The sequence below is a fragment of the Saccostrea cucullata genome, unplaced genomic scaffold (genome assembly GCF_032062105.1).
Source record: "Saccostrea cucullata isolate Sc308-1 unplaced genomic scaffold, CSIRO_AGI_Scuc_v1 ctg6674, whole genome shotgun sequence".
Classification (NCBI taxonomy): domain Eukaryota; kingdom Metazoa; phylum Mollusca; class Bivalvia; order Ostreida; family Ostreidae; genus Saccostrea; species Saccostrea cuccullata.
Genome location: NW_026928667.1, coordinates 5,838 through 19,397, shown reverse-complemented (window position 1 = coordinate 19,397; position 13,560 = coordinate 5,838). Strand labels below are relative to the sequence as shown.

The following is a 13,560-nucleotide window of genomic DNA, read 5'->3' as shown; positions in this document are numbered from 1 at the left end:
AATAATGCTTTATGGTAATAACTTTAGGTGAATAATGAAAATATACATTCATGTCTTGTAATTTAAAGAATCCCATATACAAATAAATCCACAACACACGTCTGAAAATTCTACAATAACAGTAAAAAGCATATAAATTCGGACATATTTGTTCCAAATGTATGCATTTAATTTTCTCTCATTTAATTACACATGTGATTACAAAAAAATCATAAAAATTGCTTAACTGCAAAAATTGCACAATCAGATAAACAAATAACTTATGATGTCATGATTTTTTGAATCTTCAAATGAAAATTTTACCCTGACTTTCCCTTGCAAACGCATGAATGATGTGTACAAATAAAATGAGAGCACCATATGTATTGTAATGCTGATAATAACAATAGTTGCCATTAAGATAAATTCTATTTAATTCTTCATTCAATCGAGTTTTGTGACGTGAAATATTTTCTCCATCAGTATGATATACTGGTTGAATGAGAATATTTTCCAAGGCAAACACCTTTGATCATGATGTAAATGCGTACTGTTAATTCAAATGGAGTCAATGTACTACTAGCATCTTATATATCACTGAACAGAGTACATTACTATTGAAGCTGCTAAGGTTCTGGGGTTCAGAACAAATTCAACAACTCAGTTCTATTAACTTTCGCAATTACTACTTGCTAGAAATAAATATCAGGTCCGTTTTGAGTGCCTTTATTGACAACAGCGTACTTTGGAATATTTCCACTCGCCCGGTAATCTTTCACATTATATCTAACAAATGGTCCTTCTGTTAAGTTGTGGGGTTGTACGTGGGATTCTACATCATCTATGGTAGTGTTTGATAAAACAATACCATCTATTTCAATTTCCTCGGGAATTTTCGTAAACTCTGCATTAATGTCAGGTCCCTCGTCATAAGCATCATAACCAAAGTTTGTTTCTCCCATGGATGGATATTTATCAATGGAGATGTTCTCATTATCTTTAGGATACTTTATCTCTCGGCTTCTGGAATACAAAGAAAATACAATCTGAGGCAAATGTTTGGAGTTCTTAATAAGTTAAATATAGATAATCAAGACTTCGACGAAAACTCATCGTGTCAGGTGTGTAAATTTTTAATATTCGGCGTATTTGAAATTTCTCAAACATTTATACCTACCTTTGGCATTTGATGAAGGCAAAAACCAATACAACGAGAAGTATTATTCCAAGTAATATTGCTGGAATTATTCCACTCCCTAAAAATTTAAAACGTTCATAAGATAACAAAGATATTTTTAAATATTTGTACAATTATGGCTCTCTCTATTATTTACCCTATTACGTAATGAAAGGTTTCGAGAGAACTGCAAGCACAAAATGCAGTGAAATGTTTTATCTCCTGTCGTTATCCTTTTATTTTCACACTTTTATCAATTGTTTAGCATACTCTTTAACTTCTCTGAAATGTTTGGTTGTCTGTAAATCTGTGATTAATAATTGAGATTATATCAGTCAATGTCTTCATTTACATAGAAGAATTTTTGAAATGTTAATATTATATCCATACGTACATGGAGTCCCCCGCTCCGGAAGGGGTTTACTAGTTGTTACAAATGGCGTCGTTCTCTTTGTAGTGGTACTCTGGATACCGTCGGTAGATGTCAATATTGCTGATGATGACGTTGACGTCACTGGTTGTTTTGACACCTGCTCAGTAGCTGTTGAGGTCAAGTTTTGCGTTGTTACAGACTTTGAAGTTTGAGATCGAGCTGTTGTCGAGTCTGCCACGTCTTTCGTTGTTGTGAGAGCTGGGGTTTGAGTGGGAGCAGTTGATGATTCTATGACGTTATTTCCAGTGGTGGACTCTGGCCTATCCTTAGTTACGTCATTGTCAGTGGTCTTGTCTTCAGTGGTTGTATCTATTTCTGTGGTAAGACCACTAGTGACAATATTTGATGTAGTGGTTAAAATTTCAGATGTGGTCACTGTCTGGAATGAAGATGAAGTTGTCACAGTGTCTATTGAAGTAGCTGCCGTTGTCATTAAAGCTCCAGTTGTTGCTGCCTGGGATGACGCGGGTAAGGTTTGAGAAGCTGTTGTTGAGAGTGATGAGGTGCTTTCTTCTGTTGGAACTGACGATTGAGTTGATGTTGATAGACTTTGTGAGGCGGTTGATGTTGTGGTTGTAATTTGTGCTGTTGTTATAGGTGATGACAGACTTGTGTCCGTGGTTGTCTGACTTCCAGTTGTCAGGGAAGATGAAGAAGTCTCTTCCTGCTCGGTTGTTGGAGGAAATAGTGTTGTTGTTGAAGAAGGTAAAGTGTCTCCTTCACAAGAGATGTTTAGCATGGCAGATGAATCAGCTTTAAAAACATAAAAAATATCTTCAGTGCAGTTCACAAGTATATATATTACCATAACTTGTCAATATGTATTAAAGCCTTATCATTATTTAAAGTGAAGTATATAGATTTGAGAAGTGAAGCATATAGACGTGTTTTCATATTGTATTTTATGTTATAACTTTAATAAATGAAGCACAGGTCTCATACAAATGTTTTAGCCGTTTCATTGAAAAGATTTTGTGGAATTCTAATGTTTACCTGATTCAACAGATATACAGTAACTTGTGTCGGAGGTTAGCCGTGGATCCTCTAGATTAATTTTAACATCTGACCCATTAATTTGAAGCTGCTTGTCAGTCACAAAACAGTTCATTGAAAAACTTGTACCATCAGCTTGAACTATTACAGAACTCCCACACCCTTTCTCAGGATGGACGCCGTTGTAGTTTGTGAAGTTCAGTGTATTAGGTTTATCACTGGACACTGTACATAGACAGGTTGTGGTACTAGATTCTTTGGCTCTGTAAGCGTCTATGACGACGTGACGCCCTAATATCTGGTTGTTGTAACATAAAAGGGCAACTGGAAAATACGTAAACATTTATGTCAAAATCAATGGGGAAAATATTTGTTTTATCAGTAGTTAATTTAATTTTAGTTATAACAAGTCATTTGAATGAATAAAAAAAATTATGTAATATCGTGTAACAAGTTGGTTAGTCACATATTTAGGTCTTTTAAAATATGCTCAATCAATTTGAAGCCAATTTTAGAGGAAAAATTGTGTTATTGTCTACACTGAAATTAAATTATATATATATATGAGAATGAGGCTTATTTGTACCTATGTTGTACGATACAATATAACTTAGGCCAGTTCATGCGGCGAAGCGGTTTATAAAGCGTAAACTGATCCTAGTTAGGTATAGGTTCAAATAAGCTTCATTCCTTAAATGTTTGGAAGCTCCATCAAATCAAAATAAAAGTTTGCATTTTACCTGGAATTGAGTTTGTCTTTGCCATATTATAACAGGGGGAGTAACTCCTCGCAAAGCATAAAATTAGAAATTTTGATGTTATTTTAAGATCTTGTTTACAGTGTGCTTTATTCATTTCTACATGTGCAGTTTTCTTTTAGTAATGCATTTGTTGTTATATTTCTATGATTTGCAGAGAGGATGGTTATGAAATTATTAATTGCATAACTTTTATTTGATTTTTTTTTAAAAAAAGCACATCAGAACATCCGTGTACAGATGAATATTATTAAACAATAATTATTTAGATTACTTTGCAAATATTAATGGTACATGAACAATGTAATTCAATCTGTATGCACAAATCTATTAAAGTGACGCATGCTAGTAACTTCGATTCTAAACATTTTAGGCCTAGATCAATTAATGTTTTAGTCTTGAAATTTAGATTTTTTTTTTTTTGCAGTGAATGATGAAAATATTTCCTCAAATGACTTGTTCTACGTATACTTTATTAGCTATGTCATCTTTCTTGATATAGTATATATGTAGAATGTACAAATTTTATTTGAAAAAAATTGTAACGGCTTTTCATAATTTGTATCCTTCTGAGATATCTTATACGAGTACATGTATGTACACCATCTCACTCATTTGCCGAATGTGGACACCAAAATAATACGGGCTTCATTTTAAGCTAACAACGGGATGGGCAAGAGACGGTTGAGAAGAAGAAAACAGAATTTTTAGGGTGAAGATAGATAGGTATACGTACATGTAAATAGATTGTTTTTCTTTCTTTTCTTAAATATCCTTAGGAAACACGACTCTCCTTATCCAAATGGACATTATTTATGTACGATGTGTTTAATTTTTTTACTTCATTGATGTTTTTAAAGGAATGGATTGTTTTGATAAATACATGTATGTGTATATAAAAAGAGTGATGGATTTGTAAATATAATGTAGAAATTCCTGCTTGAAAGACAAGAAAATTTAATGCATGGGTAACATGAGAGTAAATGGATCGTCAGTTTATTCACACAAAACTGTAATATAAACCCACAAAATTTATTGAAATCCTTGACACAGACATAAAAAATATGTTACTCATATCTTTAATTTATTCAGTATTCGTCTATAAACCTTATTTTCAGAGATACTTAATACAAAGGATTGAATGTTTTATAAAAAGCAATAAATAAGGAAGTACGTTTTTTTGTCCGTCGATAAATATTATTCCTATGCTTTATACAGGATCCTTATTTATACCTGTGTTTGGCCGACATTAAATTTTATACCCAGCTGATAGTCAATAATTACAACAGATGGTACGGTAATCTTGAATAAGGATTACATCGATTTTAGGCTCGTCCTTCTCTGCATTGTCGTTTGTTTATCTTGATTTACATTTTAAGTCCAAAAACATTACATCTTAAACCCAAATAGCAGCAAAAATTATTTGAAATTATTGTAAATGTCATCAAGCCGATTAGTACGCTCTTCTTTTTTTTTTCTGAAAAAAGCATTATTGAAATATACCTCAAAAATGATAATTTAAATATATCACTGGGGATGTACATGTATTATCTATAAAATGACACTTTAGACGAATCGAAATTGAATTATATTAAAAACGCTAAATTGAGTACGTTTTGTTTCATGAGTACACGCACATACACACGCAGCAAAAAACCCAAAATATTATGTATACAAAATAAGAGACAAGTTTTCACTTTTTTTCTGATATTTGATATTGGCTATTTTTTCCCTTAATGGGACGATATGTGTAAGTTGATCAAGTGGTTAACGAAATTAAAAATACAACAAACCTGCAAATATTAATACAGTACTTATGATCCATAATTCCTGGTTTCCTCGGTTGCGCCATGGTCCGTGGATAAAATAGTTTAGTAGGGTAGCCGCCCTGTGTCGTGTCATCACAAATTTTACGTTCTTTTTGAAACTTAATCGTTTCTCGGCCACACCGCTCCTAAGTTTTCGGTATTTCAGTTATTTCATTTCCTTTTGATACGGAGATGAAAACAATAAACTTCTTCCGTAAATAAAATTTTGGTACTAAATTCTCATCTCATTACACATTTAAAAGTTTCTATACAGAGAAATTTAAAACAACCCGTGACCGTGGTTTTATTAGTAAGTTAAATGTAAGGTCATTAGACATTAAGGGAGAAGTATGGTGTATAACTGATATCAGACAGGCAACAGATCGGAGGGAAGCCGGCCATGTCATTTTTTAACAATGGCAGCATGTTACTTTAACGAATGAGTGAACACAGAAAAATCGAAGAGATAATAAATTAACTTTTATGTCGCTCTAAACCCATTACAGTGTATATGTACATAAAGAAAGGGCGTCGCCCTACCCCCATAAAACATTTACCGTTATTGCAAAAAAAGTTTACAAACATAAAACGAGAATTATGTCCCTATTTACCGTTATTGCAACAATTTCCTCCTATAAAGTTAGTCTAAGTTTCAACATGTTCAATTTTTTCTCGCTTATAAAAAGAAAATGTCACATGCCTTTTATTCAACTTCTAAATTTAACTTAATTTTCAAAAAAAAATTATATACATAAAAAGATACTAGCAATAAATTAGCTGATCATAATCAAGAAAAAAAAACCAATTAACTTTGACAAGTTTAAAAGTTTTTATAGTCCTACATGCTAAAATGAACTACATGTATAATCTAACGAACTCAAGATTGAGGCAGAAAAAATTTCTTCGAGTTATCTTTCTTGGACGTGATTTCCAATCTTTATTGAGACATTCACGGGAAATATTGATCCAGATATCTCGGAAATGTAAGAACTCAATTCCAGGTTACATTTTACTGATAATTTTTATCCTGACTAACAATCACATGAACTGTATGACATTTATTGGTTGATGGAATCATTAATTACAAAGAAGTCCCAGAAAATTAAATAATAACGATTCCTGATCTTACCATGCACATCAAACATGTCCCAAGGTTGTAGGGAGGTTATGCATTTGAGATCGATGGAAATTGTAAATTATGCGCCCGAATCGATAGATCCGGTGCGTATATTGTTTTTGTCCTGTCTGTCTGTTTGTTTGTTTGTTTGTCTGTAAACTTTAACCTTCGCCATAACTTTTGAACCATGAAAGATAGAAACTTCATATTTGGTATACATACGCCACTAAGTAAGCTCTTTCAAATGACACTAAGGTAAATGGCATTGTGACCTTGACTGTGACCTTTATGCTAAAAATAGCTTTTTATCTGCAAACTTTAACCTTCGCCATAACTTTTGAACCATGAATATAGAGACTTCGTATTTGGTTTGCATACTCCACTAATTAAGCCCTTTCAAATGACATGAAGGTCAATGACCTTGTGACCTTTACTTTGACCTCTATCCTAAAAATAGTTTTTTCGTACCTTTGCCATAACTTTCGAACCATAGAAGATAGAGACTGCATATTTAGTATGCATACTCCACTAATTAATCTCTTTCAAATGACACCAAGGTCAATGACCTTGTGACCTTGACTGTGACCTTTATGCTAAAATAGTTTTTTTCGTACCTTTGCCATAACTTTTGAACCACAAGAGATATAGAGACTTCATATTTGGTATCCATACTTTACTAATCAATTTCTTTCAAATAATACCAAGGTCAATGACCATGACTGTGACATATAGGCTAAAAAAGCTTTTTTTTTTAATAATTTGTTGCCGCCGGGCGCATAGCGTTTCACAAACACATCTTGTTTCATTATTTTTTTTAAAGATACATTACATGCACATGTCCTCATGAATCTTCGGAAATTAAATTCACTTCTTAAGTAAACTTGCATATACATGTAATTGTTTTAATAAATGAATCAAAATCATTTAAATCTATAAACAATTCAAAAAGATAATGATTTTACTATTAGATCTTACATGCTATAAATCCTAAATTGAAATGAATGAAAGAAAAACTCACATTAATGTGGTCTTATTAAAATTAAAATGGATAAAACATATAATAACATTCAGTATGATATGAAATTTCTTTATAATATCTATTTTGAAACCTACACTGTAGTCAGTTTTTACACTTTACTTTGACACTGCTAGGCAAAATACACAATACAAACTACATGTAAATAAATATATTAATTTTCGATTAAACTAAACCTCTGTATCATATTTGTCAACACGATGAGGCGCTATTTTAGGGCCGACAACATCCGAAATTAAATATTAAGCAATGCTTATATAATTCTGTTTACTTGTTGAGAGCATTTTACACTTCAGAAACAAATATACCTATATATAAAATTAAACTTGATACAAACCGGTTTTCATTATAAATTGTAGAATAAACATTTTCAAATGTAAAAATATAATTACATCCTTATGAAAAAAATTAATGGTTGCATGAACACTTAATGGCCTGGTTCAAAATAAAACATCAACTTCACTTGCTTCAAAGAAAAGACAAACAAATTGTTCCACCATTTACTCAATACACTACGTCTGCCTCTGTGGTTTGAAGGTTCTGGTTTGCTGATTTATCTACTTGTGAATACACGGCATCTGACGATAATGGCTGATTAATCTGGTTTGCTGATTTATCTACCTGAGAATACAATACGTCAGTGACTGGTATGTTTTCTTTTGCAGATTTATCAACCATGGCGTACATTGGAGCATCATTGTTGATTGGTTGTCGTACATTATGACGTATATAAGTTCCTTCACTTAGATTGGTTGATACAGACACATTATCTCTGACGTCATCAATCACGATCGTGTTTATTTCCGTCGATTTAGTGGACGTTGAGATTTTACTGGTCATTCCTGGGCCAGCATAATAGTCAGGAGAGTATGGTGAATTTGCTTTGTTTTTAAATGCATATGAATCATTCCCATGAGTATACGTGTTATTGCGTTTTTTCCTGTGGAATACAAAAAATTCAGTCTATGATATTATTATGCAATTGTATAGTTTGAGAAGTTGTGTTCCCTTTCTCAAATGATATTTGCAATGGTAACATCTTAAAAAAACACTGTTAAACTAAGGGTGTTATTTTGGCCCCACCAAAAGCTTAGGAGTTCTTAATAAAGAAACAAACTATATTATTATTTCCATGTTAAAATGTACATGTATATAATACATAAAATACAAATTGTAGAATTACGAGATTTCATTATCAGTACCTTTGGCTGTAACAGATTGCTAAAATTATGGCAACAACAACGATTACACCAGCTCCGATCACCGGAATAATGTAACTCCCTGTAAATAAAGAAAAGAGAAAATTAATTAAGGTTTCGTCAAAGGTCAACATGTCTAAAAAATTATTTTTACAATAGCTCCAAAACTATGTGTGGTATAAAGTCAAAACGTTTACAGTTTATAAATATATCATTGATCAATAGATAGAAAGTATCACTTGATAACAAATGTTTTAAAAAAGATTTTTTGGAGAAAAATTGTATCAGAAAATGTGCATATTTTTAAAAAATGCACCTGCTTAATTCATTCTGGCCTTTTTGTGAAAACCATCATTGCAGAAATAATATATGTTTATCATTGAAGGGCAAGTAGGACGTGAATGGTCTCTGAAAGGCTGTTATTGAAAGCATGACATGTATAAAGTCAAGACCCCTATAGAATCCGCCATTTGCAATGTACTTTCACTTTCAAGTCTTAACATTTGGACAAAATAAACAGGGAAAACAACTTTCCAGAGTCCAACTTGCCCTTCATTAATAAACATATTTTGTTTCTGCAATGATGGTTTTCATTCAGAGGAATTAATATGGTGTATTTTTTGAAAATATATGCATTTTTAAGAAGAATTTTTCTCAATTATTATTTTTTCCAAGTATTTTTTTTATCAAGTGATACTTTCTATCTGTTAATCAATGAAAAATTGATAAACTGTAAAAGTTTTAACTTTATACCTCATATAGTTTTGGGGCTATTGTAAAAATAAATTTTTGAATATGTTGACCTTTGACGAAACCTTAAGTACATGTATACATGTATATCAATTGCAAGTTTTTAATTTTCCTTCTCATAGGCAGTTTTGAGTTTGTTAGTATACAAAGCTTACATTACATGTTCGGCTTTATTATTATGCTCTAGCTGTATAATTATATGTAATTAATTGATAACATTTCAGTTTCTTTTCCGTAGATCTAAGACCGTACGGTACATCTATAAACAGTATAAGTTGAGCATAATTTCATTTTGAATAACTATTAAATAAATAATTTCAAAAAATAAATCTTAACTAATCAGTATGCATCTCACCAAAATGACTCTTTTTTTTATCTTTATTCAATCGGCGTTTAGCAAAGCCCTTGCATATTGGACAACCTTTTCCCGACTGGTTGATGGGCAAAACTTCACACCTACAGTATGCGACTTATAAACCAGTAGTAAATGTGTCTCTACTGAAATTAAATGTTAACACCAACGACTAAATATATTTCTTTGTTTAAATCTATATAAGGGTTTGCATAGAGTTGAATACCTACCGTATATATATATAAAGATTAGTGGTTAAAAAGGTATTAATAATATGTAAAAGTTGTAAATAAGTGTACTGTAATTTGATTGCACGGCGGTTTGTCAAGTCTCCTGCCTATTACTAGCGAATACGCAGTTACCCGTTGTCATGTACATTTTGTTAATTTTCAGCTTATCAGTATCCAGGAATATGGTCAACGAACACAACTGATGAAAAAAAAAAAAACGAAGGATAGCTCAAAATCTTACGCAATGTGAAAAGAATCAGTTTGGCGAGAGGCATACCATAGAAGATCATGCATTGTTGTCTTACATTCAGAAGTCGAGGCAACTGACTCTCCTGTATTAGCTTCTTTCGTCGTTGTTAAACCAGATGTACGCTTAGTTGTGGACTGTGTTGTTTTCTCTGCTGTAGTCTGTTTCTGTGTGGTCGTAGATTGTGTTGATACTTGTGGAGATGTGGTTGTACTACTTGTTGTTGTTACTGTTGAAGTTGACGTTGGTTTTGTTGTCGTTGACGTTGGTTTCGTTGTCGTTGACGTTGGTTTTGTTGTCGAGGTTGATGATGTAGTCGCTGTAGTTGTTGTTGGAGCTAATGTTGTTGTTGTTGTAGCTAATGTTGTCGTTGTAGGTCTGGCAGTAGTTGTTGATGTTGTGCTCTGTGTTGTTGTTGTGGTTGTTGTCCTCGGTAAGGTCGTAGTTGTTGTGCTTTGTGTTGTAGAAGTTGATGACGACATGCCGGGAATGTCTCCCTCACAGTTCAAACTAAGTGTTGCGTCTGCGTTGTCTTCATTGAAATCAGGTAAAATAATTTTTGAATACCTTTTTACCATTGTATAATTTGGAAGACGTGCATTCTTAAATCTAATACAGTATTGTTCATGCATTTTTTAAGTGCAAAGATAAATGGTTTTTTTTTCTAATCAAGAATCGCAGTGAAGGATATGGAGATAACAATGATCAGTATTCAATATCAATGTCCACAAAATTAAATTCAATATTCTATGAAAAAAATACAAATGTAATCAGTAAAAAAAAAAGAAAAGAAAATTTGTTTTTACCTGGCGATAACATTATACAATAGTTGGCATCGTATGAATAGGGTGGTTTTTCAAAGGAGAATGACATTGTTTCTTGAGGAGTTATGCTGAGACCTCCACCAATAAAACAATTCATAGAAATTCCGGACTCCGTAGAAGTTCTGACAACAATACTGCTGGAACAGAACTGTGAAGTGGGTTGTAGTTGATTTAATGGTGCAAAGTTGACTTTTGTACTGTGTGTCGTAGTAACAGTACATTTACAAACTGATACGGAGGAGTGATGTGCATCGAAGGCGTTCAGTACAACTCTATTTCCAGTTCCTGATGTACTGTAACAAAGGGATGCTCCTGTATATCAAAATTAAAAAAATACTTAGTGATATAAAAAAGCTACATTGGAACATTAATATATACAAAGTTAACATATCTGTATTAGATTTATTTATAAACCCTGTAAGACAAACAATTCTATTATGGTTTAGATTAATTACCAGGTAAAGAATACTGTGTCATGGCCATCTGGCATGCTGTCTCACCTTTAACAGGGCCTGCAAATTTAATAAATAATTATTGAATACATGACTTCCTTCAAAGATGATTAATCTCTAAATATTGTACCAAACATGACTGCATTGGTAAGGGTAAGCATATACATGTAGCAGTTTCCTCAAATCAATGCCATTCGGCCCATTTACTCAAATCAAAGACATTGATTGACTGCGTTTGTAGTGATGTTAGATTAATGGTTTTATATTTGTTTATTAATAATATACAAATGGGGTACGCAAGTTTTCGAATATTTTTTTTTTAAAGTTATGATTATTAGTAGCTTTATTTATGGTCACTTTTTTTTATTACATGTGCTATTCCAGATGACATCATGTGTTGATGCATTCCTCCTTCCTTTCATTCTTCGTTAGAGATCAGCTGATGTATACAATACTGCTTGCTTTCAGGTCTATTATGAATGCTGTAGTCAATGACTGATATCTGATATTGTAATTATTAATTAAAGCAAGATTCACACGTCCTACTCTATGATTTAAGATTGCTCCATCATAGTAAAAATGGCAAATGGAGGAAGATGTCATGTTTAACCTATTTCTATAAAGACCCTTTCCCCGTCTGAAATTTATTATACACGGGCTATTTGTTAAGTCAGGTAATTTCCGATTTATCTGATACAGGAGGCGTCAAGTCATTGATGGCTTTATTTCCAATCACCCAGCCGTAGTCAGAAATTCTTGTTAATGTGCTGAAAACACCCTAGGCCACATGTAAAGGTCATATACATGTATAAAAAAGTTAACATTTTTGTCAAGTTGAAAATAAATATGCTTTATTCAATGAAGTGACTTTGAAATTCATTAGCGTCTTCATTTTTTTTAAATTAAGCTTATTTTATGTTATTGTTCTGTACTATCAACTTCTTTATGATTCATCTATAAAATCTATAAACTATTTAAAATTTTGTCATTTTGGATTTTGAAATACTTGGCACTCTAAAAGATTGGTTGTTAAAACAAATCCATCTAAGAACAAATTGTCAGCATATTTGAATACAAAACAGCTTTATCATCACATCTTTGAAAATCATTCAAGTTGGTAATGCAGGTACATGATTACAGTTGAGGAGACCCGGTAGTTTAATTCATACATGTATCTCAAATTCAGAAGAAAAATATTAAAAATAATTAACACAAAATCACAATCTTACCTAGGAAAGTAAACAGGATCCAAAACATACAAAAAATCATGTCTGTCGTCCGCCGATTAAAGAATGGGACATACCCGCCATTCGTCATACTGACCGCGCTGACAAAGTGGTTCTTGGGATGAAAGACTTTTCCGTCAACAAGTTAACTTAAGGTCCGACACTTTAAATTTAATCTCAGGCGATTGAAAAAATTAATAAAGACTCTTTAAGTTTCGGTTTATCCTTGGACAATTGTTTGGTTCTAAACGCACACCCATTTCTGCAGAATTAAATGCCCCGTAAACGGCACTTGCAGTAATTGAGTTCTGACAAAGAATTTCTTTTTATAGAAAATTACTCGAAAACCAGTTTGTAATCCAAAGTAAATTTAACCAATGGAATAGGATGTAAACATTGCATGGTGAAATGATTTCATCAAATAAAAGTAAAATGCTTTAATGTGTGAAGATACTAGGTATATCGCGTTTAAGGTAGACTTCAAATATCTTTATTGTTGATCAGAATCTACATGCATTACTTAGGGTTAATTAAAGGGTTTAATTAATAACCCGTCCGTCTTCACACAAGACTTCCGGGATTTGGGAATTAAAAGAAGGGAGTCTTGTGATTATATTTCGTGATGTACAGTGTATAAACCTGTACTTTGTATAAGTTTCTCTTATTGACTTTAACCCAGCCAGCCAATAAGGAAGTATAAATTTTAATTCAAGAATTCTATTGAACCAAAATCAAAAGGTGTGACATATTAGAGTATACCCTTAAACACAAAGAAACTAAATGTATATTTAATGCACATAGTGTATTGAATAATTAAATACGTATAGGTTAATCAGAAGGAATACATACATAAAGCACATGTACATGCATGTAGGTGTGTGAGGCTGTGTTGCTAGAAAAAAATACACTGTATGTACAAACCGGTACGTACAGTACAATGAGTACTTGTACCTTCAAAATGTTAATATTATTTTAGTTT

General features: G+C 32.4%; 2 protein-coding genes across 2 annotated transcripts; both read right to left on the bottom strand.

Annotated features, from left to right (window-relative positions):
* Nucleotides 1-12: 12 nt before the first annotated feature.
* LOC134278325 (uncharacterized) lies at nucleotides 13-3,367 on the bottom strand. Its single transcript, XM_062760635.1, has 5 exons — nucleotides 3,323-3,367; nucleotides 2,583-2,906; nucleotides 1,551-2,342; nucleotides 1,157-1,235; nucleotides 13-1,002 (listed from the first exon to the last, which is right to left on the bottom strand). Exons 1-5 carry the CDS (start codon nucleotides 3,345-3,347, stop codon nucleotides 672-674), a joined length of 1,551 nt encoding a protein of 516 aa, XP_062616619.1. The 5' UTR covers nucleotides 3,348-3,367; the 3' UTR covers nucleotides 13-671.
* A 4,342-nt stretch (nucleotides 3,368-7,709) lies between these two features.
* Nucleotides 7,710-12,882, bottom strand: LOC134278322 (uncharacterized). The gene is made up of 6 exons (XM_062760631.1): nucleotides 12,585-12,882; nucleotides 11,359-11,415; nucleotides 10,886-11,215; nucleotides 10,138-10,611; nucleotides 8,504-8,582; nucleotides 7,710-8,241 (listed from the first exon to the last, which is right to left on the bottom strand). The coding sequence occupies exons 1-6, from the start codon at nucleotides 12,670-12,672 to the stop codon at nucleotides 7,806-7,808; spliced, it is 1,464 nt and encodes a 487-aa protein (XP_062616615.1). The 5' UTR covers nucleotides 12,673-12,882; the 3' UTR covers nucleotides 7,710-7,805.
* Between the last annotated feature and the right edge of the window lie 678 nt (nucleotides 12,883-13,560).

Bases quoted from the DNA above. Each gene is read 5' to 3' on its own strand.
- LOC134278325 (XM_062760635.1), bottom strand. From the start codon at position 3,347: ATGGCAAAGACAAACTCAATTCCAG. The intron at 2,343-2,582 runs GTAAACATTAGA...ATGTTTTTAAAG, and splicing joins CTGTATATCTGTTGAATCAG to CTGATTCATCTGCCATGCTA. The intron at 1,003-1,156 runs GTAGGTATAAAT...TTTGTATTCCAG, and splicing joins GCCTTCATCAAATGCCAAAG to AAGCCGAGAGATAAAGTATC.
- LOC134278322 (XM_062760631.1), bottom strand. From the start codon at position 12,672: ATGACGAATGGCGGGTATGTCCCATTCTTTAATCGGCGGACGACAGAC. The intron at 11,416-12,584 runs GTAAGATTGTGA...TTAAATTTGCAG, and splicing joins GATCCTGTTTACTTTCCTAG to GCCCTGTTAAAGGTGAGACA. The intron at 8,583-10,137 runs GTAAGACAACAA...CTTTATTTACAG, and splicing joins AGTTGCCTCGACTTCTGAAT to GGAGTTACATTATTCCGGTG.